Source organism: Carettochelys insculpta, chromosome 4 (genome assembly GCF_033958435.1).
Source record: "Carettochelys insculpta isolate YL-2023 chromosome 4, ASM3395843v1, whole genome shotgun sequence".
Lineage (NCBI taxonomy): Eukaryota > Metazoa > Chordata > Testudines > Carettochelyidae > Carettochelys > Carettochelys insculpta.
The window spans coordinates 29379663-29405940 of NC_134140.1; the positions used below are offsets into that span (position 1 = coordinate 29379663).

The 26278-nt window shown below is 41.8% G+C and overlaps 2 protein-coding genes across 9 annotated transcripts in view; both read left to right on the top strand.

Moving 5' to 3' along the window:
• Window positions 1-1793, top strand: part of C1QTNF7 (C1q and TNF related 7) — an 80805-nt gene extending 79012 nt beyond the window's left edge. For all 6 annotated transcript variants that reach the window (XM_074992517.1, XM_074992522.1, XM_074992519.1 and 3 more), the window contains one exon: window positions 781-1793. In XM_074992517.1, the coding sequence (XP_074848618.1) occupies window positions 781-1412 (632 nt within the window). In that variant the 3' untranslated portion in view covers window positions 1413-1793. The remainder of the gene's footprint in view (window positions 1-780) is intronic.
• Window positions 1794-10306: 8513 nt separating this feature from the next.
• The window catches only part of CC2D2A (coiled-coil and C2 domain containing 2A), a 140060-nt gene continuing 124088 nt past the window's right edge, over window positions 10307-26278 (top strand). Inside the window, exons 1-4 of one of the 3 annotated variants that reach the window (XM_074992513.1) lie at window positions 10307-10462; window positions 12274-12334; window positions 13972-14037; window positions 14349-14424. In XM_074992513.1, the coding sequence (XP_074848614.1) occupies window positions 12296-12334; window positions 13972-14037; window positions 14349-14424 (181 nt within the window). In that variant the 5' untranslated portion in view covers window positions 10307-10462; window positions 12274-12295. Of the gene's footprint in view, window positions 10463-12273; window positions 12335-13971; window positions 14038-14348; window positions 14425-21559; window positions 21578-26278 lie in introns of those variants that run through there. The other 2 variants (XM_074992510.1, XM_074992511.1) reach the window with 2 other exon arrangements.

The following is a 26278-nucleotide window of genomic DNA, read 5'->3' on the forward strand; positions in this document are numbered from 1 at the left end:
GAGAGCTCAGGGCAAGGGGTTGAGGTGCAGCCTCCAGCCTGTCGTAACTTGGGCAGCTCTGTGGTGGCAGCACAGTGGGACTAAGGCAGGATCCCAGCCTGCCCTGGCTCCACATGTATCCTAGAAGTGGATGGAATCTTCGATAGCAGCTTCTGGGGGTGCAACTAGCTCCCCAGACTGCCACCATGCACAGGCACTGCCCCACAGTTCCCATTGGCTGTGCTTCCCTGTTTCTGGCCCATGGGAGCGGCGGGTGGCAGTGCCTGCTGGCAGGTGCAGCATGGGAGACCTCTGACCTTACTCTGTCGTCAGGAGGGATGTGCTGGCTGTTTCTGGGACCGACATGGGGCTGGGGCAGGCAGGGGTCCCACCTTAGCCCCATTGCAATGCTGGACTGGTAATCCCTTAGACCAGAGTTAAAGCACTGATGGGCCGGATTTGGTCTGCAAACTGTGGTTTACCCACCTGTGCTTATGTAAATAAATGCCAGACTGAAGTCCATATTATTAATATAACATTTTATCCTTGTTTGGCATTTGATGAATTTTAGGAATTTTCAGTGCACACATACAAAAAACATACCTATGTTTTTTAAAATCTCAAATTCCATTTTACAAAGTGTGGGTGTGTTTGAAAATCTGACAAGGGTAACACCAGCCAGTTTCATTAAGTATTTGATTTTGTTCAAACATATCCAGTAGCCCATGCAATGGTTTGCTTTGCCATCTACAGAAGAAATTGTGTCTGTAACAATTAACCCAATACCAACTGTTTTTCAAGGTTTAAGGGGCAAGACTGGACCTTTAGGAGCTACTGGAGAAAAAGGAGACCCAGGACAGACTGGTAAAAAAGGACCTATGGGATTTGTTGGTGTCAAAGGTGAAGTGGGTCCAGTTGGACCACCTGGACCCAAGGGAGATAAAGGAGACCGAGGAGAACCAGGTGTACCAGGGATCTGTAAGTGTGGAAGGATAGTGCTGAAATCTGCCTTTTCTGTTGGCATCACCACAAGCTACCCAGAGGAAAGATTACCAATCATTTTCAATAAAGTCCTTTTCAATGAAGGTGAGCATTACAATCCTTCCACAGGAAAATTTATATGTGCCATTCCAGGGATATACTACTTCTCTTATGATATCACCTTAGCAAATAAGCATCTTGCGATTGGGCTGGTTCATAATGGAAAATACCGAATAAAGACATTTGACGCTAACACAGGAAACCATGATGTAGCTTCTGGATCCACAGTGATCTATCTTCAGCCAGAAGATGAAGTGTGGCTTGAGATCTTCTACAATGACCAAAATGGTCTCTTTGCTGATCCCACTTGGGCAGACAGTTTGTTTTCTGGATTTCTCTTATATGTTGATACAGATTATCTTGATGCTTTATCTGATGATGATGAACTGTGATATGGGAGATATCCAAACATCTCTGAACAAACTTGACAATCTGACACAGGATTTGATTTGGAGTGTATATTAATGATATGAGCTGGAATTTTATTTTTCTTTTGATGGGACCACAAATCATATGTGGAAGAATGTGTCCAGCATCTATGCTCAATGCTTTAACCAAAGAGCAGTGAAAACAGAATGAATAGTATACTAACGAATGACTGTGACACTCCTGACCTGAATCCTCTTAAAGGTTATATGTATAATAATATTTAAACAAATTTATAATAATGTACAACAACTTTTATATAAAATATATTGAGTTGCGAAATGACTGATAGAGTGACCTTTTTAAACTTCTGGATACTTTGTGGTTGTTATTAAAGGAAAATTGAACACCTGACTTGACTAACAGCCTTGGTCATTTTACGGAGGTAAATATGTGAAAGATACATGTGATAAGAAATTTAGACAGTGGAATGGAATTGTTCTGCACACAGAATAAGGGCTCTAGAATAAGATACAGGTATGATTTAAAGATACCAGCCCTGCAGCAGGTGGCCCCAGCCAAGACACCAGCCCCAGCTGGGCATGCTGGCTAACTAAATATGCCAGTTATCCAAATGCCAGATAACCAGGCTTTTACTGTATTCATTTTCTGATCAGATCTAATTACATGTATAGGAATCAATAGTTAAACTGGGTTTATTATTATTATTATTATAATTATTTATTGCAGATGATACCAAGCTGGGAGGGGTTGCAACTTCTTTAGAGGATAGGGTCATAATTCAAAAGGATCTGGATAAACTGGAGAAATGGGCTGAGGTAAACAGGATGACGTGTAATAAGGACAAATGCAAAGTGCTCCACTTAGGAAGGAACAATCAGTGTCACACATACAGAATGGGAAAGGACTGCCTAGGAATGAGTACAGCAGAAAGGGATCTAGGGGTTATAGTGGACCACAAGCTAAATATGAGTCAACAGTGTGATGCTGTTGCAAAAAAAGCAAACATGATTCTAGGATGCATTAACAGGTGTGTTGTGAACAAAACACGAGAAGTCATTCTCCTGCTGTACTCTGCGCTGGTTAGGCCTCAGCTGGAGTATTGTGTCCAGTTCTGGGCACCGCAGTTCAGGAAGGATGTGGAGAAATTGGAGAGGGTCCAGAGAAGAGCAACGAGAATGATCAAAGGTCTAGAGAACATGACCTATGAAGAAAGGCTGAAAGAATTGGGCTTGTTTAGTTTGGAAAACAGAAGATTGAGGGGGGACATGATAGCAGTTTTCAGGTATCTAAAAGGGTGTCATAAGGCAGAGGGAGGGAACTTGTTCTTCCTTGCCTCTGAGGATAGAACAAGAGGCAATGGACTTAAATTGCAGCAGGGGAGGTTCAGGTTGGACGTTAGGAAAAAGTTCCTAACTGTCAGGGTGATCAAACACTGGAACGAATTGCCAAGGGAGGTGATAGAATCTCCATCACTGGAGATATTTAAGAAGAGGTTAGATAGATGGCTTTCAGGGATGGTCTAGAAAGTGCTTGGTCCTGCCATGAGGGCAGGGGGCTGGACTCGATGGCCTCTCGAAGTCCCTTCCAGTCCTACTCTTCTATGATTCTATGATTACAAATAAATAGTTGAAGAGAGTTGACAGTATCATGGTAACAACTCTGTAGTTAAGGTTCAGTGGTGTCATTTTCATTTTTAAGTCCCTCTGTCAGCTACTTATATAATTTTCTCCAAAAAATTCTTTTGAGTCTGAAACGTTTCACTCTTTACCTAAGCCCAGAGATGATTATGATTATGGAAACTGAAGAAAATGTTGAGTTTTCCGAATGTGAACAAAAAATCTGGAGTTTCAGTTATTCTGTAAAAAATTCAGTTGGAGCTTTACAACAAGGTACCACAACATTGGCTTTATTTTAAATCAACGAAGATAGGTCTGAATGTAATGTTCTTTACTGATTTCACCACACACCAAAGTATGATGTTTGGTGTACTTATAGATTCAGATATGAATATTCATAAACTCATATTTTTCTATGAACATTCTTTTAGCCTCAAACCACACTATATGACTGTGTAAGGATGGCAAGACCTTTCTAGCCATCATACAACAAATGTATATGTAACTGCTAAAGTGTAGACTTGTTAACCAGTGTAACTTTTCCTAAAGCATCTTTTTTCTTTCAACTTTTCAACTTTACTCGCACACTGGTATTAGTTTAAGGATGCTTTGTATCTGACATGCTTTTCTTTGAGTTTTAGATGATTCTGAATGAATTGTAATAGATCATGGATGTCTTGGTATATTGCAAGTAGACAGCCAATGGCTGGATACTTGAAGAAGATTAGCTGTCTTGGTCCTAGCATACTTGATATTATCTAAAAATTTTCAAAAGTTAAGCAGGGCAGGGCCTTTATTGGAAATCTACATAAAAATCAAAATAGAATAAATTTGTGGGATTGATGGTAATGAAGAGCAAGAATACTGAGATTCATAAACAGAGCTGTCATTTGAACAGTTTGATGCTACACTAAAATACTGTGGTTGAAAGAAAGATAAAACTGTATGATAGCTGAAAGAAGAAAGGATGGTTATTAGACACATCTCACATTTCCACACAGCACAGCATAGGTTACAAGTCACATACGGTCATATTCACAAAAAGGCAATGCCTACACTATGAAATAAAGTTGAATTTACTGAAGTCGAATTTTTACCACTAGAATTTATAAAATCAAAGATGAGTGTTTTTTGCTTGAGGATCGCAACTTTCAAGTCTGTAATTGTGTGTCCAGGGAGGGTAAAATGGTCTTGCCCTGATTTTTGTATATTAGCATTATTGATGTATGATTTGCATCCATCAGTTCTGTTGCATAGAGTCAGTATGGTTTGTCCAATATACAGAGCGGTGGGGCATGGCTGGCACATGATCGCATATGTCACTTTGGTAGATGTGCAGGTTGAAAACCACTGCGCTAACATTCCCCAGTGTAGATGGAAAAAGCTTATAATGAATACACAGTGCAAAAGACTACATAAATTCTTCACTTTTAAAACTATCTTAAGCACTTAGATAGGTATCAATATAAGGCCCTAAATTACATAGTAAAAAAATCTTGAAGAGAACCAATGTGCCATGCCCTTATTATATATGTTTTAATAGCTAGAGTGACTATTTGTACAGCATTTTATTTGTATTTATATTCCATAAGTCATATTGGCTACGTCTACACGTGCACCCAACTTCGAAATAGCTTATTTCGATGTTGCGACATCGAAATAGGCTATTTCGATGAATAACGTCTACACGTCCTCCAGGGCTGGCAACGTCGATGTTCAACATCGACGTTGCTCAGCCCAACATCGAAATAGGCACAGCGAGGGAACGTCTACACGCCAAAGTAGCACACATCGAAATAAGGGAGCCAGGCACAGCTGCAGACAGGGTCACGGGGCGGACTCAACAGCAAGTCGCTCCCTTAAAGGGCCCCTCCCAGACACACTTTCATTAAACAGTGCAAGATACACAGAGCCAACAACTAGTTGCAGACCCTGTATATGCAGCACGGACCCCCAGCTGCAGCAGCAGCAGCCAGAAGCCCTGGGCTAAGGGCTGCTGCCCACGGTGACCACAGAGCCCCGCAAGGGCTGGAGAGAGAGTATCTCTCAACCCCCCAGCTGATGGCCGCCATGGAGGACCCCGCTATTTCGATGTTGCGGGACGCAGATCGTCTACACGTCCCTACTTCGATGTTGAACGTCGAAGTAGGGCGCTATTCCCATCCCCTCATGGGGTTAGCGACTTCGACGTCTCGCCGCCTAACATCGATTTCAACTTCGAAATAGCGCCCAACACGTGTAGACGTGACGGGCGCTATTTCGAAGTTACTGCCGCTACTTCGAAGTAGCGTGCACGTGTAGACGCAGCTATTGAGTTTAGTTAGTTAATATATACAGGAGAATATACATACTCGTACATAATTTAACAGTTGATATATGTGGTGTATATAAAATGTGACTGCTTGACTTGATAAGTGGTAACTTCAGTTTAATGTGGATGCATCAAGTTCACTTTTACAAATCTGTTTCAGATGTATCTAGCTCAGTAAGTAATATATGTGAATCAGTAGGTGATAAATGTGGCTGAGAAAGAAATATATCAGAATCAATAGGTGTTATCACTTATTGAACTTGATCTGCACTATCTCATTTAATAGGAATACTTTTTCCTATATGTAATACATTTTTTCGGCTGCTTAGCATAGCATTTTCAGTATAAACCAGTTAAAATTCACCAAGCAGTGTGTTTATTTTCATATCATCCATGCATCTAGGATTCAGTTACTTTAAACCAGCATTCCAGGCTGTAGCTGTGTGGCAGTATCTATGAATTTTTAAGAGAAATGATTCTACTTCATATTGTATTGGCACAAGTAGTATCATGTACTCTGTGCAATTAGTCAGTATTGTATTTGTCTTGGAGATATAGTAATCTCTCTCCAACTGCGAGTTCCTCAAACACATGATTTAAATACACACACTTTTTCTTTTGTATACCCATTCTGCAAATGCAAGGCAACTGCTTTGATTATGTGCCAGTCATCATGAGCCTTCACAGTTCAAACACTCAAACTTTGCAAGTTCACATGGTTAGCTCCTTCCACTTTGTCTTGCAGGCTCTTATGAGAATGGTTGCTGTACCTAGAGGTGAGAAGCCGCTTCGCTGTCCCTTCTTGGCTTGGCTGCTGTGGTGTTGAGTCCTAAAATAACCTCTTTCTTTGTGCTTTTCATATTATTTATGCATCCTGTATTTTACATATCATTTTGTATGCATTTCGGTGATAAATGCAGTAAACGAATAATTAAGTAAATAATAGAGTAAATAACAATTTTTAAAATAGCTACAAGCATGTGAGCAGTGAAAACGCTTCCACTATTGCCAAGAGGGCAAGAAGTGTGATGTCTTTGGAAGATACATTTAAAGTTCTTGAAAATCTTGCCTCAGGTGAAAGCAATTGTGCTTTTGGGCATTTATCTGGTGTTTAATGAATCTCTGATTTATACAGTAAAGATAAAGGAGGACACTAGTATGTCCAGTGTTGTGAGTGCCATACATCTTTTAAAAGTATCTTGAATGCTACACGATCTGCTCATGGAAAAAATGAAAAAGGCATTGAACATCCGGAAACCAATCGAGAAGGTGGGCTATTTGCCTGAATAAGTTTTCAACACAGATGAGATCAGCCTGTTTTGGAAGCATATTCCCACACACGCATTTCTTTCAAAGAAAGAGAGATCGGCTCCAGGCTTTAAGGAAGCAAAGACAGGTTACCTCTCTTAATTTAATACAACAGGTGACTACATGATAAAACCTATGCTTCTACACCCCACCCTTAACCAACGTGCTCTGAAGGGCAAAAATAAAAACCATCTTCCTGTTTTCTGGCAAGCGAGAAGAAGAGCGTGTGTAGCTGCTATACAGTTTTTGGACTGGTTTCACAATTACTTTATTCATGAAGTGGAATGTTACCTAACCAAAAAAGAAATCTTGCATTTAAAGTGTTGCTGATTCTGGACAATGCACCCAGTCACCTGGGCTCATAACAGTTGGCTCACCCTAATGTTCATGTCAGCTTGCTCCCTGCAACATCACCTCACTCCTTCAAACCATGGATCAAGATGTAATAAAAATGTTCAAGGGTTATTACATTAGATGCATGTTTGACCACACTGAAGAGGTCATTGAAAGTAATCCCTAGCTTACAGTGAAAGATGCAAGGAACAGATATACCATGGCAGCCATAATAACCATGATAAGAGTCCCTGGATAAAATAAAACAGTCCGCCCTTAATGCTGGAACCTTTAATGGCAGAAACTTTGGAAAGAGGCTGTGAATGATCTGACTGGTTTTTCAGGAGTTGAGGACAAAATTTAAAAAAAAAAAAAGAAAACAAACCTGTGGCAGCTACAAAGCATTGTGGTGTGAAAGGTTCAGTGACATGGAGTCTCATGAAGTAGCCAACCTGCTGGGCTCTCACTCTTAGGAGTTAACAGAGAAAGACCTCCGAGAGGAGAATTTGGGATCAAAAACACAACTGACTCTAGCTAATCTTAATGATTTGTTGCTCCAAGATTAGAATAAAGGTGATTGCAGGTTGAAAATAGATCCCTTAATGGAAGTCTACCTGTGCAACTCCATGCCAGAGGATGTTGTGAAGGCCAGGATTTTAACAGGATACAAAAAAGAGCTAGATAAATTCATGGAGGATCAGTCCATCAAAGGCTATTAGTCAGGATGAGCAAAGATGATGCCTGTAGCCTCTGTCAGAAGCTGGGAATAAGCAACAGGGGGTGGGTGGATCACTTTATGATTACCTGTTCTACACATTCCTTCAGGGGCACCAGGCATTGGCAGCTGTTGGAAGACAGACTACTGTGCTAGATGACCCAATATAGCAATTCTTATGCTTTTGGTTAGACTAAACAAGCCAAGCTCTTTGGGTCTCCTCAGAGTCTCAGTTCTCCATTACTGAGGTCATCCTCCTAGACCTTCTTTGCACCTGGTTCAGTTTGAATCCTTCTTTATTAAACTCAGGAAACCAGAATTGCACATAGTATTCTAGATGATGTCTCTCTGGTGCCTTGTATAATGCTACTAACTCTTCGCTGTCTCTACTAGAAATACCTTGTTTGGTGCATCATAGGACTTGATTATCCTTTCTCTTGCACATACCACATGGATGGCTCATAGCTGTCCTGTGATTATTGTGACTATCCTGTATAACAAATATGCCCAGGTCTTTTTCCTCCTTTGTCATTTCCAACTAATAAATCTCCAGGTTATCTCAAAAATTCTTGTTGTTAATCCTGAAGTGCATAATTTTGCAGTTTGCACTGTTAAATGTCATCCCTTTTCTGTTACTCCAGTTTACAAGGTCATCTCATCTGGATCTCCTTGTATGATATTCCAGTCCTCCTCCATATTGGTAAAACCTCCCAACTTGGTGTTGTCCACAGATTTTATTAGCAAACTCTCACTTTTTATGCCAAGTCAGTAGTAAAAGTTTTAAATAAAATTGATCCCAAGACCAACTCCTGAGAAAGTCCACTAGTAACCACCCTCTAGCTGGTCAGTTCACCTTTCAATATGACCCATTGTAGTCTCCTTTAACCAGTTCATTATGCGCCTTTCAGTTCTCATAGTAACCCCCATCTTCTCCAGTTTAATAATTTCACACCTGGAGCTGTAATGTGCACCTTACTGAAATCCAGGTAGCTTAGATCTACTGCATTTGCTATGTCTAAAAAAATCAGTTGTCTTCTCTAAAAGAAGATTAGGTTGGCTTGGCCCCATTTACCTTTTTTATATCAATGTTGTATTCTACCCCAATTACCATTCAGCTCTATGTCCTTATCTGCTTTCTCATTCAAAAATTTCCATAGTAAATCAGCTGGGTTCCCCCCACGTTCCTGCTCTTGACCATGGACAGAAACAGGTCCTCCTTAGCCTGGTTCCTTTGGCAGTGCTGTAGGGAGCTTACTCCTACTCCTCTAGCTCCAACCAGGAACTTCCTTGCAAGCAGCAGACACTTCCTTTTGTTTCAGCTTGCTGGGCCTTGATTGGCTGTTGCTGGTTCCCACTCTTCCCAGCTGCTGGAAGGCCAGATTGTGGTGGTTCCCAAAATGTCTGCTCCTGGAATGCTTCTTTAGGTTAGCTAGGAGGTCTAATACTCCCTGTTCTTTTCCTGTGTGGGGCACAGGAGCACACAGGAGCCTGGCATACCTAATTATATACCTCCATCAGCAGAAAGAACCTGGCCTGGTCTTAGGGTAACACCCCATATTGTCTTCTCATGAATCTTGCCCTTTGGAGGGCATGATTCACTATATGACACTATATGTGGATTCAAGCAGGGCAGCTCAGTTCAACATCTTCTCTGGGGCTACTAGCCTAATGCCTAACATGATTTTTTTTCTATCTGGGAGGATAGTTATTACTTGACTGCTTCAATTAAGTTTGTGAGCACTTTATTCACTATAGAGTTTTGTTGGTTGGTTTTTAGAGGAAATATCCACCAATGCTTTTCCAAGATAATAAATTATCATGAAAAAAATCAGAAGATAAACTCTATTCCGCCTTGTTTGTTGTCTGCAAACTAGTCTAACTCAGTCTTTGGAGACAGGGAGACATTCATGTGCACTGCCATGACCAGTGACACATTGGCTTGTGTTGAACTGAATGATAAGATTACTGGTTGCAAACTGGAACTCCTCACATCTTCCTTTTTCAGTAAAGGAGTTTTTAATATGCAATCCAAAATAATCAGATGATACTGGCTTTGCTGTTGTTTTTCTCATGCTGAGGGATATTGTTCTCAGCTTTAAGAATTTTATTCTGCTTGGATGGTGTGTTCTACCAGTGACTAGTATTCTCACACTAATATTTTCTAAACAGTTTCCCATTCTGTCAAGGACCCATCTCTCAGTGCTTTTTCATGGTGCTCGGCACTGAAGTAATGTACCCTATATAATACTGTTCATTTTGTCCATCACTTTTAATTGTTTGCATGACTGTTTCTGACAGTTGTGAGATAAACCTCTTAATAAACAAGTTGTTTAACAAGAACTATTACAGAAACTCAAGCCATATTACAGCTTGAACCTCTCTAGTCTGCCATCCTCAAGACCTGACCAGTGCTGAACCATGGGATATCAATATAGCAGCATCACCAACATTTTCACTGCTTACTGGGCCCTTAGAAGACATTAGCGGTAAATTAGAGCTAAATAACAGCACAGAATACTAAGAGCCAGGACTGATTTCCTGACTCTGTCCCTTTAAAAACAAATCAGTGACCTTCCTTAGCAACCTTGTTGCTAAGAGGGGAATTTTTGTTGTGCAATATTGTTGATTGCAACTTGTGAAGTACTACCTAAGAAAACCGGGTCAATTGCTTCCCTTTTGGATCTTTTTGGATCATTCTCCATTTTTCATTATAGAGAGAAATTTCAGAAACAGAAATCCTCAAAGTGACTTTTATAAAGGATTCTCAAGGTAATTTATGTACAATTAGTGATACTCCAGTGGATCTGTTTTCAGTTTTAAATTGTCTAGAGATGGGGTTTGTTTATTCTATTAAACAATTTTAAATCTCTTGTATTTTAGTATCGATAAAAGCATTCAGTTATGCATTGTAATCTTTAATGACTTCTGCTATGGCACTTAATTTCATGAGCTACCAGAAACTGTTATGGTAAGGACCTTTTTGTATATTTCCAGTCACGTTCACCTACACACTAAACTATTTTAATGTTGTTTTCTAAAGCAGTATATATTAAAATTTGTGCTATATATAAAAAGCTATAACTTTTCAATGTAATATTAGTAGCCCTTGAAATATTATTTGACATGAGTGGTGCAAAATGAAGCCGTGGTGTTCAGTGATGTCCTTATGCTTAGCAGTTGTGTGCTCTGAGCTACTATGGAGGGAATTCATCCCTTGTCTGGAGTTCAGGTTTATGCAGAGATGGAGCAGGGTACATACTGCTTGCAACCACGTAACCCGTGCTCTTTTTTGGGTTTAAGAATGCCTTAAACAGATTTATCTGAAATTTATTCCTGGACCCTGCAGTTGGCTCTGCCAGCTGGGTGCTGCCCAGCTGGCTTCCAGCCATGGGGCCGTGGTTCTCCCTGCCCTGCCCCCATAAACATGAGACACACATATTTCAAATGTGCATATCTAGAGGGATTGCTGTAGATTAGTTGGATTGATCACTTTCCCAGATAATTGGACCAACAACTGTTGGCCACAAATGAGTGAACTGTAAGCATGCCCCAACTGGGGTTGACTATATTTATTAGAATATTCTAAGACTATTCTATTCTACAAGAATATTCTATTCTTATTCTAATAAATATAGTCAACCCCGATTGGGGTATGCTTACAGTTCACTCGTTTGTGAATGTAGCACACGTGGCCAACAGTTGTTGGTCCAATTGTCTGGGAAAGCGATCAATCCAACTGATCCACATATACTCCTTTCCCACAACTGATGCTGTGAACCTGTAGAGATATGGTATTGTCCTTGACTATGATGAAGGCGTCCTGGGTTTGAATCATGCTATAGACAGCAGTTTATGCATGTCTGATGAGTTCTGATAAGAACAAAACCAGTCGTGGTTTCATCAGAACCTTATTCTAAGGGATTGCTGTATTTACTTTCATGGTTAAAATGGGGATTATTTGAGAGTTCTGGATGATAGAATGACAGACATGAAAGAGCTTACTGTAAACAGATATTAAGAGCTCTTACACAAATATAGTAGTAGGGTGCACTTAAGGGGGCCATTTAGGGATTTGGGGCAAACAGATTTATTTAAAAAAAAAACTGTCAGGGGTGGTGACAGAACCTGCCATGAGGGCAGGGGACTGGACTTGATGACCTCTCAAGGTTCCTTTCAGCTCCATGAGATATGCATATCTTCATATTAAAGAAGGAACACCAATCTTGCAATAGACTCTATATGGAATAACAGTGGACAATGTGTATATGATTTGCAATAATAGGCAACTCGTATACAATTTGTACTTGTCAGCTTGATTCACTTCTATAGGGAATTATTTAATAAACTTGAAGATATATTTTGAAGATCATGTGAATTGGCTACAAATAGCATAAAACAGTTCAGTTTTCAAAACTGTAAAACTTTTTAACATGTTAAAAATTTTAAGATGTCACTTTATGTTAAATAGGGCCCATATGACAGCAGAGGTGTGCCTTTGTGGAGTTTGTTGCATGACCAGTGCATATACATTAATGTGCATATCTGACTACAATTAATATTTACTGTATTACTTGTGACAGCCAGGTATTGACTTCTGCAAACATGAATTTCAGTGAAGAATCCCAGATGATGGCTATGAAGGTTAGTTTAATTAAAGACAATAATAGGTTGTTAAGGCAAAAATGGATTACGGAGCATGTATTTCTTTACAGATTATTATACAGTTTTGTTCATATTCCAATTTAGTCAATTATCCAAATAATAATATAAAGGTATCCTAATACAAGAGTTAATTGTCTCTGGGTAAACACAAGTAACTCATTCTAACTGATAGAAGTTTTATGTGGCTATTAAGAGAAAAAATATTTTTGTGCAAATAAATTATCAACATAATACAATGCACCATTAAACATGTTTTTTATTTTGTTGCTAAATTTCTGATTGTAAGTTGCTTTTGCTTTTTATATTACATTATTAATTACTGCAATGCCTGCTATGTATTAGGTATTTTCTAAACACTTGGAAAGGACAGTCTTGGCTCTGAAGCACTCACAATCTAATGACAATTACTATAAAAAGGTTAGGGAAGAGAGACCTGGAATAACAATACGCACATTATATGCAAGTCAACTTGATTACTATAGGAAAATATTAAATGTGCATGTCCATTATGATGATCATGTGATTTGGTTACAAAACCTGGCAATTACTCAGTTTTTTAAAACTTTTTGAAGTGCTAAATGACTTTTATTATGGGTAATACTTTGCAGTATCATATGAGAGTTAGGCCTGAGAAGTCTCAGAGGAGTAGATGTGTCTCAGAAAACAAGAAGCATATGCTTTCGTGAGCAAAGACCTGCTTCACTGTGAATGGCATTTACGTGGTGGACTGTGCAATCAGGGAACAAGAAGTCCTGAAGCACCTTATAGCTGAACAGATATTTTTAAGCTTTCGTGGGCAAAGACCTTCCTTGGGCCTTTGCCTACCAAAGCTTATGCTCCAAAATATCTGTTCATCTACAACACGGTTTCCCAAACTGCAGGGACAGGGAGGTGTGAACACATTCCAGAGGGGGCATGAGCCAACCCAGTGCCCCCCCATCATTCCCCCTACCCAGAGAAAAAGCCGTCCCTTTCTTCCGGTTCTCAGCCCCCGCTGTTTCACATGCGTGACCTGCCACAGCTGGTATAAAAAGCAGGCTGTGGGCAAAGGCCCACGTGGAGCTAGCTGCCTCCTGCAAAGGTGAGTCAGTATGCGTTTGGGGGGGGAAGAGGATGGGGTTAGATGAGGGGCTGGCTGTGCCTGGCTTTGGAAGAGGGGAGGCACTGAGGCAGGCAGCTGGGGTGTTTGGCCTGTGGTAAAAAAGAGGTGGGGGACATGAGCGTTTCTCAAAAATCAAAAGGGGGGTGTGATGCTGAAAAGTTTGGGAACCACTGCTCTACAGGGTGCCTCAGGACTTCTTGTTGTTCCCTGATAGTCTGTAGCCTCTACACAACCACCCATCCCTTTGTGGTGGTACGCGGCTCGTTTACTTTCCCAGGAACGTTGTGGGTTTTCCAGGGGCTGTCCATGCGCCAGTACCTGCACGAGTCGGTACCTTTACAGGAGCAGAGCAGCCCACCGCGTCAATGCCACCCACGAGCAAACACGCTGCTAAAGAGGAGTTACTCGGGGTCAGGCTGAGCGCGGATCGGAGCTGTACAAAGCACAGCTCAGGCCGGCCCTGCAGGGAGCCGCCGCCGGTTCGGCTTAACCCCTGAACGCTTCTCCCGGGCAGGAGCCGGCGGCCGAGGAGCGGCTGAAGCGGGCGCTGGCAGCACGGAGGCGGAGCCGAAAGCAGCCCGTGAGTACATGGACGGGCAGGTAAAGCTGCTGCCAGCGCGGAGCCGCCGTGGGGGGACCTGGAAGTTAGCGCCCTTCCTTTCAGTGGGTGCCTCCCGGAAGGCCCTCGAACGGATAGGGAGCAGAACTAGCGCGCATGCGCACAGGGGGAGTCACGGCCCTGGTGGCTAGACATACGGGGGGGTGTCGTTCGGGACGCTGCGCATGCGCCTTTAAAACGCAGGCGGGTGGGGGCAGAATACGTCCGAGTTACGTGAGGCGGGGGGGTTTCGCGCTGTTCCTGACGTGCGGTTCCTTCCCCCTCTTTCCCAGCTGCCGGAGGCTGTTGGTCCTGCTGCGCTGCTGGAGGAGGGGGAAGAAGACCCGGCCGGGATGGCGGCGTCGCGCAGTGAGTGTCTGACTGACGCGGGGGGGCGGATCCTGCCAGGCCGCAGCCCCCACCCCGCATCTCGGGCGTGAGCGTCGGTGGCCGCGCCTCGCTCATAGCCCGAGCCCCGGAGTGGGTCGGGACAGCATCTGTGAGTGGGGCGGCGCCGTGCAGAGCGTGCGTCCTCCCCGCCCGAGCGTCCTGCCTGGCTGCCCCGGCAGCGGGGGCAGAGCGGCTAGCGGAGCGGTGGCTGGGCAGGCAGGGCGGGACAAACGCTCCTTCTGCCCGAGAGCGGGACTGGCACGTGCTGCTGTTACCTCTCTTGCGCGCAGCTGGTGCAGCAGCGCTCGGTAATGAGTGCAGCTGTGTGTATGAAACAATAATCCGCACAAAGCGAAGTTACTGTTCTGGAAGGTGCAGCGCAGGCGCTGATTAGCAACTGAATTTTGTCGGTACAGTTTACTACCCACCCACCTGTGCTAGGCTCCCCCAGCCCTGCCCACAAAAAAAGTCAGGAATCTCCCTGCACAGGGCAGGATGCGCCCCGCGGCGCATGGTTGGAGAGCCACTGCGAGCAGAGCATGAGCGCCCCAACCCTGCTAAAAAGAGCGTGTGGCGACTCTCGTGATGGTGGTTCCTCCAGCCAGCAGCAGCCACTCTTTTTTTTTGGGGGGGGGGTGTTAGAATTGTATGGACCCCAGAGGACACCAGGAGCAATGGAGTTGTCCATTCCCACAGTCTGCTAAATCTTGATCTGTAAAATCAAGGGTTTACTGTACTGTCTGTTTTATTCTGAGGTTATTTCACAGAGTGCACAGATAAGAAAATGAGGGGGATCAAAATGGAAATTTTCTAATTTAAGTACTCAGTATATTTCATTTTATAACAAATGAATTTTGTTGGTAGAACAGTGTTTCTTGCAAACTCTTAATACGTGAAATTCTGTTTCAGTATTTTCTGAAGAAAAAAATTGTTTGAAGCAACTCTTTGTTTTGAAATACCAAGCTAATTCTTTTGAAAACGCTAAAAAAAAGTTTGAAATCAATACAGAATTATCAGAAGGTTTGGTTATTTTAAGTTGCAGAAATTGACTTTGTCTCCTTTTGGTGTAGCAAAAAAAAATTGTAACTAAAAATAAATATGCAGACTCAGAAATCCATTTTCCACCCAGCTGTAGTTTTTAAATGCAGGTCATTTCACTACAGTGGCCAGATCAGCAGGACGACAGCATGAAAAGGCAATGACAGTAGACCCCTGACTTATGTGGCTGTTGCATTCTTGCAACTTCTGCATAAGTCAAATTTCCCATATAAGGGGGCAGCTAGGAAACTGAGGACACCAGCACTGGTCAGTTTCCTGGTTCCAGGGAGTTGGGGACCAGATGCCTTGTTCCCAGTTCCCTGCCACTCTGGGAGCCGGGTGCAGCTTCTCCCCAGCAGGGGCAAGCCAGGGGACAGACAGCCACAGTGGTGTGACTATCTGCCTGCCCTGCTTCTCCCTGCAGGGGAACTGGGCAGGCAGACATATGTGGCTCTCCCAGCTGGGGGAGCCCCACAGGCAGACAGCTGCTGCTGTGTGTTTTCTCCCCGACTTCCCCTGGCTGAGGGAGCCAGGGGCTGGAGCACTTTCGATTTGCACTTAACTTGCATTAATGCAATTTGAGCGCAAATTGATATTGCGCATACCAGGGGCTTACTGTAATCCAGAAGATTCACCTGATGATGACCAGGTCCCTTTTCCATGTTGCTACAATTAACTTAGAACCCTGTAAAGTTTATATATTGTTTAAATAAGTTTCTCTAATATGCTTTCCATTTATTGGCATTGAACTTAATTTGCTACTAAAACAAAAAGCAGTCAAGTAGTACTTTAAAGACTAGCAAAATAGTTTATTAGGTGAGCTTTCGTGGGACAGACCCACTTCTTCAGACCATAGCCAGACCAGAGCAGACTCAATATTTAAGGCACAGAGAACCAAAAACAGTAAGCAAGGAGGACAAATCAGAAAAAGATAATCAAGGTGAGCAAATCAGAGTGTGGAGCGGTGGGGGGGAAGATCAAGAATTAGACTGAGCCAAGTATGCAGACGAGCCCCTATAGTGACTCAGAAAGTTCCCATCAGAATTTAAACCATGTGTTATTGTGCAGTCCACCCACTGTGCTTGCTTGGATACCTCTGAATTTCTTCACAGTCCCTTCTGCACTTGACTAAGTTAAATAACTTTGCCATTTACGAATTCTGCAGCTGCACTGTCCATGCGCACACTTCCAGATCATTAATAAATATTGATCTCCTAACACTGGAAGGGACCTTGAGAGGTCATTGAGTCCAGTTCCCTGCATTCACAGAAGGACCTATGACTATCCCTTGCATCTTTTTTTTTTTTTTTTAAATAATCTGTTTGCCCCAGATCCCTCAATGGCTCCCTCAAGGATTGAGTTCACAATCCTGGGTTTAGCAGGCCAATGCTTAAGTCACTAAGCTATCCTTCCCCTGTAATCTGGATCTTTTCAGCCCCTGCTGTTCATCAGTCATTTATAATGAAAACATTTATTCCTACCGGTCCTTTTAAAGCAAGTTTTTGATCTCTCACAGTACTTTGCATCATGCTGCAGCCGTTTAGTGTCTTTAAAAGCTTTTTGTGTGATATTTGTTTATATAACTAATTTTAAGGCAATAAAATAATCTGTTTTCAACAAATGAGAGGGTAAATTTTTGAAGATTCTTAAGTGACTTGAACTGAGGGTGGAATCCAGGAATATACTTTGGCACTCAAATCCCAGGTTTGGCTCCATTGCAATTTTCAGAACTGCTGCTTAGGTGCTTTTTATGTCTAAAATTTTCAGGGTGAAAGTTCCCTAGGTATCTAAGACTCTGCTTCTGGACATGCACATTGCTTTCTGTCTAGGCATGTGGGTGCCTGTGTCCCACTTGCATCCCAAAGTGACTCACAAACCAGAAAAAGACAGGTGGTTAGCCATCTAAGTTTTGTTCAGATTGTGATCTGGTAGGTATGCTGTTGCTTGAGGTTTAGGTTGTATATAATTCTGTAGATTACTTACGAATTTCCATTTATCACCTTTGGGGTTGACAGGGGTTAACAGGAATCCTGATGTTCACAGTTGCAACACTCACTATGGGAACTCTTGTATATTTACAAACATAGTTTATTAATACATTTGTCATAGTGACAAACACTGCAACACCACAAGATACGTAAAGTACATCTATATTTCCAAATACTCCATTCCTTCTAGAACAAACTGAAATGTTAGCCATCATCTTCCTCATCACCATAGCCTTCCACATCACCAATCGTCATCTTTCGGGCACCTCCCAAGAACTGTTTCCTTCTATAGCCCATTGGTTGGGATTCCACTTTTATGATATGTTACACTGATGTTATATTTGATACATAATCAGTAGGGAACCTTTCCGTTTCTCATTTGTGTCTTCTCATTTTGCTCATGGTGAAGTGTCTTTTTCCTATAGGTCAGTTATCATTGATCTCAACTTACAATAACACACCTCAGTTTGTTACAATGGCTTTTTGTGGTTGTGTCTGTCAAGGCTGTTACCCACTCTGAGTGCAGAAGGTGGGGGCTTACAAGAGACCTTAAAAATATCTTCTCTGTAGGTTTCAGCTTAAGTTTCCCAAGGTGACAGATTCCTTGGCCTTGGGAGAAGGAGAAAGTGAGAAAACCCTTCTTAGAACCCAGGAAGACACAATTGTGATGTGGGGTAACCCCAAGCTCTTTACCCTCCCTAAGGAGAGAGGAAAATAAATAGCAATCTCTGCTAGATGACCTTTCAGTCTTAGGCACTTACACACACCTTCTCTAGGACACAGGAATCAAATCACTGTCTTTTTAAAAAGGTGATTTGTTAATAAAAACAAATATATACTTGATGAAGCATACTTTTTGCAGATGGTAGAACAACTCAAAAGGTAGACTAAAAACAGAATTACTACCTTGGGGTTCATTTTAAAAATTACAGTGTACAGGGGGTATATATCAACTAGCCTGGGAATTCTCACATTAAACCCAAAACAAAAAATTATTCTGATCCTCCCTGATGAAACATTTTGTTTCTACTTATATATCAGTTTGCTTGAATATTACTGAAAATTCCAAGCCTGTTTCAGACAATCCATGTTTGTGTCTCTCCTCTAACCACACAAAGGACTCTCAGCAGAAAATCCTTCTCTCTCTCTTCATTGGCTCACCTGGCTGCTTGCCACACAGAAACCCATTGTCTTTGGGTTTAATCCTTTAAAGGCATTCATTTGTGACAGTATCATATTCATTATTTCTGTGCTACCCAGTTATTTGGTGTGATCTTAACCATTTTGTTTTTCAAAGTAATGCTGTACCTGCTAAGTCTAAGAGTATTCTTGGAAGGTCCTATGTCACTGAAGGTTGCTTTGTCTAAGTGAAAGATCCTGAATATATGCACACTGGCTTTATCTGAGTGAAAGATCCCAGACACACGTATGCTAACTTTAACCTGATTATGGGGGACTATAAACATAAGATTGTTGGGGTGGCCATCAAAGGGCCACGCAAAGCACTGAGTGTAAGGTGGTTGTGCCAAACCATCCTCTGCACACACCTGCCCCGGACCACAGGGGTGTGCTGACAGTGATATAGAGCTAGCACCCGGAAGGTAATCTAGACCTGCTGTATTACTAATAGTGGTGCCAGGGACTCCAAGGAAGGGGTGAGGAGTTAAATTGCCCTGAGGGTGGCAGGTGAGGCCGGGAGATGTACTGGGCTGGGAGGGGAGAGTGCAGGCTAGGCGATGTAGGGGCAAGGAGGAGGGAAACACGTGGAGACCACACACAACCCCAAGCCTGCCACAGAGGGGTGTCTGGTGATCAACTATGAGGATTTGAGGTTTGGAACTGGCTCCCAGGTAAATTGTGTTTGTAACAGCTGGTTGACACTGCTAATAGTTCATTTAGTGCAGAGATTATTCCAGGTTTAAAATGCAGTTTTCCAGTAGTAACTTGTTTGTTGAACATTCTTTATAAATATGAGCCTACTGTCAATATGTATGAGAAGGTCGGTGAAGGTCTTCAGAAGCTAGCTCATCCTTAATCTTATCACATGTCTTCACTGGACCTGGTAGAGCTGGGTTAGTTGGTTCCACTTAGAGTCGGAGACTAGTCACCAAGAGTGGGTGATGTCATGCTGTCTGGAGTGATTCTTGTTTATGGGTACTTACTTCAGTGCAGACTGTCAGAAGAAGTGACAGCTAGCCTTAAGTGGTGTTATCTTCTACAATCAGAAGATAGTCTGTGGAGTTGCACACACCTCCCTTGGGCCACAGGGATGTTCTAGCAGTGGTGCAGAGCTGGTGCCCGGAAGCTGCTCTAACCGTGTTGCACTACTGATGGTGTTTTTTATGACTCCCAGTGCCTCCATGAAGGGGTGGGGTCTAAATAGACCTGGGAGCAAGAAGCGAGACTGGGGGATGCACTGGAGTGGGAGAGAGTGCACAGGCTGGCAGATGCGGGGGATGGGAAAGAGGGATACCACACCCTCCAGAGCCCTGCCAGGGAGGTCCCTGCTAGCCCGCTTGGAGGTTTTATACCAAAAATCACATCACATTCAGGTTGTTCCCAGGCCCAAGAGACTAGTCACTTACCCTGCATCAATTGATATTCTAAAACAATGCTTGTAGCCAATTCTATATTTAGTTAATTGTCGGTTTATTAGTTAAGAAAGGAAATGAGAGTTATTGAGGGATTGAAGCTGGTAAAATATTTGTGTAAGTGAGTCACGGTATATAATGCCAAATATTACATCTCTGCTAAATTGCCAACTTCCCAGATCTCTCTTTGGGTTATCCAGAAAGGATGTACAGTTGTTCAATACTCCACCCTATTAGAATCCAAACATTTCAGAGATGAAGGATCTTTCATTGAATCCAATAATTATAGCTTTTTATTATGGAAGGCAAACTGAGAGTGTCTTTACTTGTTGGCTATTTCTTTGATGGGGAAAGAGGAATGCATTGGAAATGGTTTCTTTACTGATATTACAGAACTGTTCACTCTAACCTAGTTTGTCTGGGTCCACGCTTAAAAGTAATGTTTCAGTATTGTAGATGTTCTAAACTACATTTGTGTGCATCAGTTTTCTCATTGGCATTTAACCAAAGTAGAGGAATTGATGTGATGTTGCAAGTGTCTTTGGTCAAATAAATCAGAGCACACTTTTGGAAAATAATAGGTTTCAAAGCCAATAATCATGCTATGTTATATATTTCTAAAGGTAAATATGCACCCACATCCTCACGCATTATTGACCTAAGTAGTCTCAGTTTAAAAGGCACAAAGCCTTAAACTGTCCTTTAAGGAGAGTAGAATCAGTACCAGCGTGGCCTAATCACAACATCATTTTCCTGTTTAAATGACGAGTGGGGCTAGCTTAATACTAGAAGGTAATCTACACTTTGAGTATAGTGTTAATATGTAATTTATACATGGCTTTGATTGAATATTCTATCACTGATATTCATGTATCAGGGTATTGATTAATTGTCACCCTTCCTGTTACATTAGTAAGTTGTGTAGCAACACTTCTCCCAATCCTCTTGGCCTTTTCAGTTTTTACAACCTTTTTATGAATTTAATTCCGTGTATAAATATGAAATCACCCTTTACTCAGGTCTTGGCAAAGAAGGTTTCTTCCCCCCCACCCACCAAAATGACAGACTAGAGTAATGTTTGGCTAAAAAAATTGCCTGTGTTTTGAAGCGTATGATGGGAGACATCTAGAAAAAACATTTACTTAAAATGTCAGTAACAGCTGTTCAAAGAAAAAAGCCCCATGCTCCAAAAAATATCAGCCAAAGAGGCCACATCTTTTGTCAGCCGGTCATTTTTACAAAATGTTTACTTTTCCAGTAGAAAACACGGATTATGATATGTGGGACATAAAGGACAATTCAGCCACTTCTCAAAGAACAGGAAGAGAAAATATAATTAATTCACATGGAGGAAGAACAAAACAAACAAACCCTTGCTGCTTCAAACAGGGAAAAAAAAAGCAGTAAGACATCAATATCTGGGGCTCATCAGGGAAACTCAGGAACTGTAATGAAAATGAGGGGATTTCGGATGATGTGGAGAACATTGTCATTAAAGTCCTGATCCATAATTAGGTAGGTAATAAGAGACCACAAAAAGGAAAATACTCTTTTTAAAAAGCTGGGCTATTAGGTATATAAACATATTTTCTGTTATAAAATTCAACAGACCTTTATGATATATATATTTAACATGATGGTTTTATAGTTTTTCCTAATATCTAACGGAAATTTCCTGTGTGTAGAGTAATTCCATTACTTCTGGTCCTACCTTTGGCAGACGTGTAGAACAGTTGACCACCATCTTCTTTACAATAGATTATAACATATTGGAAGACTGTGATCATGTCCCCATCAGTCTTGTTTTCTCAAGATTAAACATGCTCAGTTTTTTAAAGCTTTCCTCCTAGGTCAGGTTTGCAAAACCTTTTGCCATTTTTGTTACTGTCCTCTGGAGTCTTTCGAGTTTGTCTGCATCATACCCAGTGCCTTTTTTTGTGCTGGTATTTGCTGCTGCTGAGTACCAGGAGTGGGGGCTGGGAGCCAGATAAGTAATGACTCCTCTTTTGCAGAAAAAAAAAAAAAAGGGACTGAAAATACCTAAATTGGATACATTACTCAAGCTGGGATCTCAGCACTGCTGAGAAGAGTGGGGCAGTTACCCCACTTGTCTTGCATGCTATCCTTCTATTAATAAACCAAAAGATCAGAGCATTTTTTGCAGCTGCAACACATCGATGACTTATTTTCAGTTTATGCTGCATTATAATCCTCACAGCCTTTTCAGTGGTATTTCCACTGTGACAATTATTTCCCATAGTAATACATTTAATTTTTTTACTTCTGAAGTGACGTATTGTGCACGTCTTTATCAGACTTCATTTTGTTGGCTTCAGACAGTCTCCAATTTGTCATGACCATTTTGAATTTGTCCTGCAAAGTGTTTCCAATCACTCCCAGTTTGGTGATCTCTCCAGCTTTTATAAGCATATTCCTTACTTCATTAACCAAGTCATTAATGAAAATATTGAATAGTATTGGACCCAGGACTGAGTCCATGCAGAACCCCACTAGATATGCCCTCCCAAGTGAACAGCAGACCATTGATAACTCTGAGTACAGACTTTCAGCTAGTTTTCATATACTTTGATATACCAGCAAAACAAAAAAGCAATCCAGTAGCACTTTAAAGACTAACAAAATAATTTATTAGGCGATGAGCTTTCGTGGGACAAGACCCACTTCTTCAGACCGTAGCCATACCAGAACAGACTCAATATTTAAGGCACAGAGAACCAAAAATAGTAATCAAGGTTCACAAATCAGAAAAATATTATCACGGTGAGCAAATCGGAGAGTAGAGGGGCAGAAGCTGGGTGGGGGAGGGGTTCAAGAATTAGATTAAGCCAAGTATGCAAAAGAGCATAATGACCTAAAAAATTCCCATCCCCATTCAAAGCACATGTTAATGTGTCAAATTTGAATGTAAAAGAAAATTCAGCAGCCTCTCTTTCCAGAATGTTGTGAAAATTCCTCTTCAGTAAGATGCAAACTTTCAGGTCATTAACAGAATGGCCCATTCCATTAAAGTGGTGTCTGACTGGTTTGTGGATCAGGAGTGTTTTTATGTCTGTTTTATGCCCATTAATTCTTTGTCTAAGAGAGTTTGAAGTCTGTCCAATATACAAAGCGTCTGGGCATTGTTGGCACATGATGGTAAACAACACAAAGAATATGCAAACAATACCAAATGACAGACAATCTCCACTATGCTGAATGCCGTGCTGTCCAGAGTCTGAAAAATAACCCAGACATGATAATCAAACTAGCTGACAAAGGGGATGCTGTTGTCGTCATGAATAAGTCAGACTATGAACAGGAGGCAGCCAGACAACTCTCCAACATCACATTTGCCAGACTTCTCTCCTCTGATCCCACTTTGGAATTCCAAAAGAAATTACAACTACTACTTAAGGAGCTCCCTGCTGCTACTTGGGACCTTATTCACTCAGACACACCATCTGAGCCCCACCCTGGATTATTCTATTTACTTCCCAAAATCCACAAACCTGGAAACCCTGGACGCCCTATCATTTCGGGTATTGGTATCCTTACCACCGGACTATCCAGTTATGTGGACTCCCTCCTCAAACCCTATGCCACCAACACTCCCAGCTATCTGAGATGCCACCGACTTCCTGAGGAAATTACAAAACATCAAAAAAGTTCCTGACAATACCATCCTTGACACTATGGAAGTACAGGCTCTGTACACTAATATTCCACACCAAGACAGATTACAAGCGATCAGGAATACCATCCCTGATGTCACCACAGCCAATCTGGTGTCTCAACTCTGTAACTTTGTTCTCACCCACAATTATTTCTGATTTGGGGACAATTTATACCTCCAGATTAGTGGAACTGTAATGGGCACCCACATAGCCCCACAATATGCTAATATATTTATGGCTGACCTGGAACAACGATTCCTCAGCTCTCGTCCCCTATTACCCCTCCTCTACTTAAGATACATTGATAACATCTTTGTAATTTGGACCCATGATATAGAGACTCTAGAACAATTCCACAGAGACTTTAACAAGCTGCACCCCACCATCAACTTATGCCTCGACTACTCCATATGAGAGAGACATTTCCTGGACACTACGGTGCACATCAAGGATGGCCTGATCGGTACCACACTCTACCGGAAATCCACTGATCGCTATACTTACCTGCATGTTTCTCGCTTCCATCCTGCACACACAACTAGATCCATTGTCTACAGTCAAGCTCTTAGGTACAATTGCATTTGCTGTCACCCTACTGACAGAGACCGAAAACTACAGGATCTTTACTGGGTATTCATAAACCTGAATTATCCACCAGGAGAAATAAAAACCAAATTGACAGGGCCAGACGAATACCCAGATACTCCAAGATAGGTGCAAAAAAGCCAAGAACAGAACACCACTGGTCATTACCTACAGCCCCCAACTCAAACCACTGCAACACATTATTAAAGACGTACAACCTATCCTTAATCAGGATGCCACACTTCAGAAGGCCCTAGGTGACAGGACTGTTCTCTCCTACAGACATCCTCCTACCCTTATGAGGATTCTCACCCACAACCACAGTCTCTACTGAAGGAACACCAGTCCTGGAACTTTTCCTTGCAACAAGGCCCGTTGCCAACTTTGTCCACATATCTATTCTGGAGATACCATTACTGGACCAAACCAGGTTATTCACAGAATCATGAGCACATTCTCATGTTCCTCAATTAACATCATATATACCATCATGTGCCAACAATGCCCAGATGCTTTATATATTGGACAGACTTCAAACTCTCTTAGACAAAGAATTAATGGGCATAAAACAGACATAAAAACACTCCTGATCCACAAACCAGTCAGCCACCACTTTAATGGAGTGGGCCATTCTGTTAATGACCTGAAAGTTTGCATCTTACTGAAGAGGAATTTTCACAACAGTCTGGAAAGAGAGGCTGCTGAACTCTCCCCGCACTTCTGCCCCTCTACTCTCTGATTTGCTCATCTTAATAATAATTTTCTGATTTGTGAACCTTAATTACTCTCTTTGGTTCTCTGTGCCTTAAATATTGAGTCTGTGCTGGTATGGCTATGATCTGCAGTGGATCTGTCCCATGAAAGCTCATCACCTAATAAATAATTTTGTTAGTCTTTAAAGTGCTACTGGACTGCTTTTTTGATTTGATAGTATATAGACTAGCATGGCTTTCTCTCTGTCACTATTTGACATACCAGGTGTAATACAAGCTAATGAGTTGTTGTGTCATTGCTGCCCTGCAACCTGGGGTGTCTGAAAGTGCTTTGCTGAAGTGCTTTCTGCCTGGGCTAGTCACAGACAGCCTTCCAGAATATGTCATATCCTGAGAGTCTGCAGCTGCGGCCTGCAGCTACACTGGGTTATACTCTGGCTGCCACCAGTTTCACATGTGGGGCGTGTTAATAACGTGCTAAAGGGAAATCTTTTCAGTATTGCCTCATGTTTTATCAGGACAATATTGGCCAGCAAATTTTGAGCTTGTTTCAAATGATACTTTACCAGACATATTTTGGACAGAAGTTATTCCAGCAATGCATAGGGTATGGACGCAAAGATGTATTCTGTTACACCTTCTAGAAATTTCATCTAAACCATATTTCCCTAGCCTGCTCATGAGAATGTAATGTGAAATAGTTTCAAATGCCTTATTAAAAAACAAGGTGTATTATGTCTTTTGCTTCCTCCCAATCAGCTAGATCAATAATCCTATCAAAGAAGAAAATTAAGTTGGTTTGGCATGTTTTTTTGGTGTTGGTAAAGTGCTAAACAATATGGACCTGTAGTCCAGCAAATTCTCTCATCCAGTGCAAATCAGGTCCTGAGGGTGCCCGACTGGACAGGTTCAACATGTATCCTGTTAGACCTTACCCCTGGAGCACCCCCAAAGGTCAGTTGTAGCATTGCAGTTATGACTCTGCCTCCGTTTTCCACAGAGGGCTTTAAAAAGTCCAGTGATACTTATGAGTACACTTTCAAAAGTCTAATTTATTTTACCCAAAAGTTGCACATTATACAAAAAAGGCATCCACTCAGCATCTTTAGCAAAGGGGGATGGGGCTAAATTAACCTTAGTCCATCAACCCCACTCACATGTAGGTCTATTACCCACACAATCACCTTTTGACATGGAACCCTGTTTTTGGAGCCAGAGCCTCTTTCCCTCACTTAGGGAAGGAT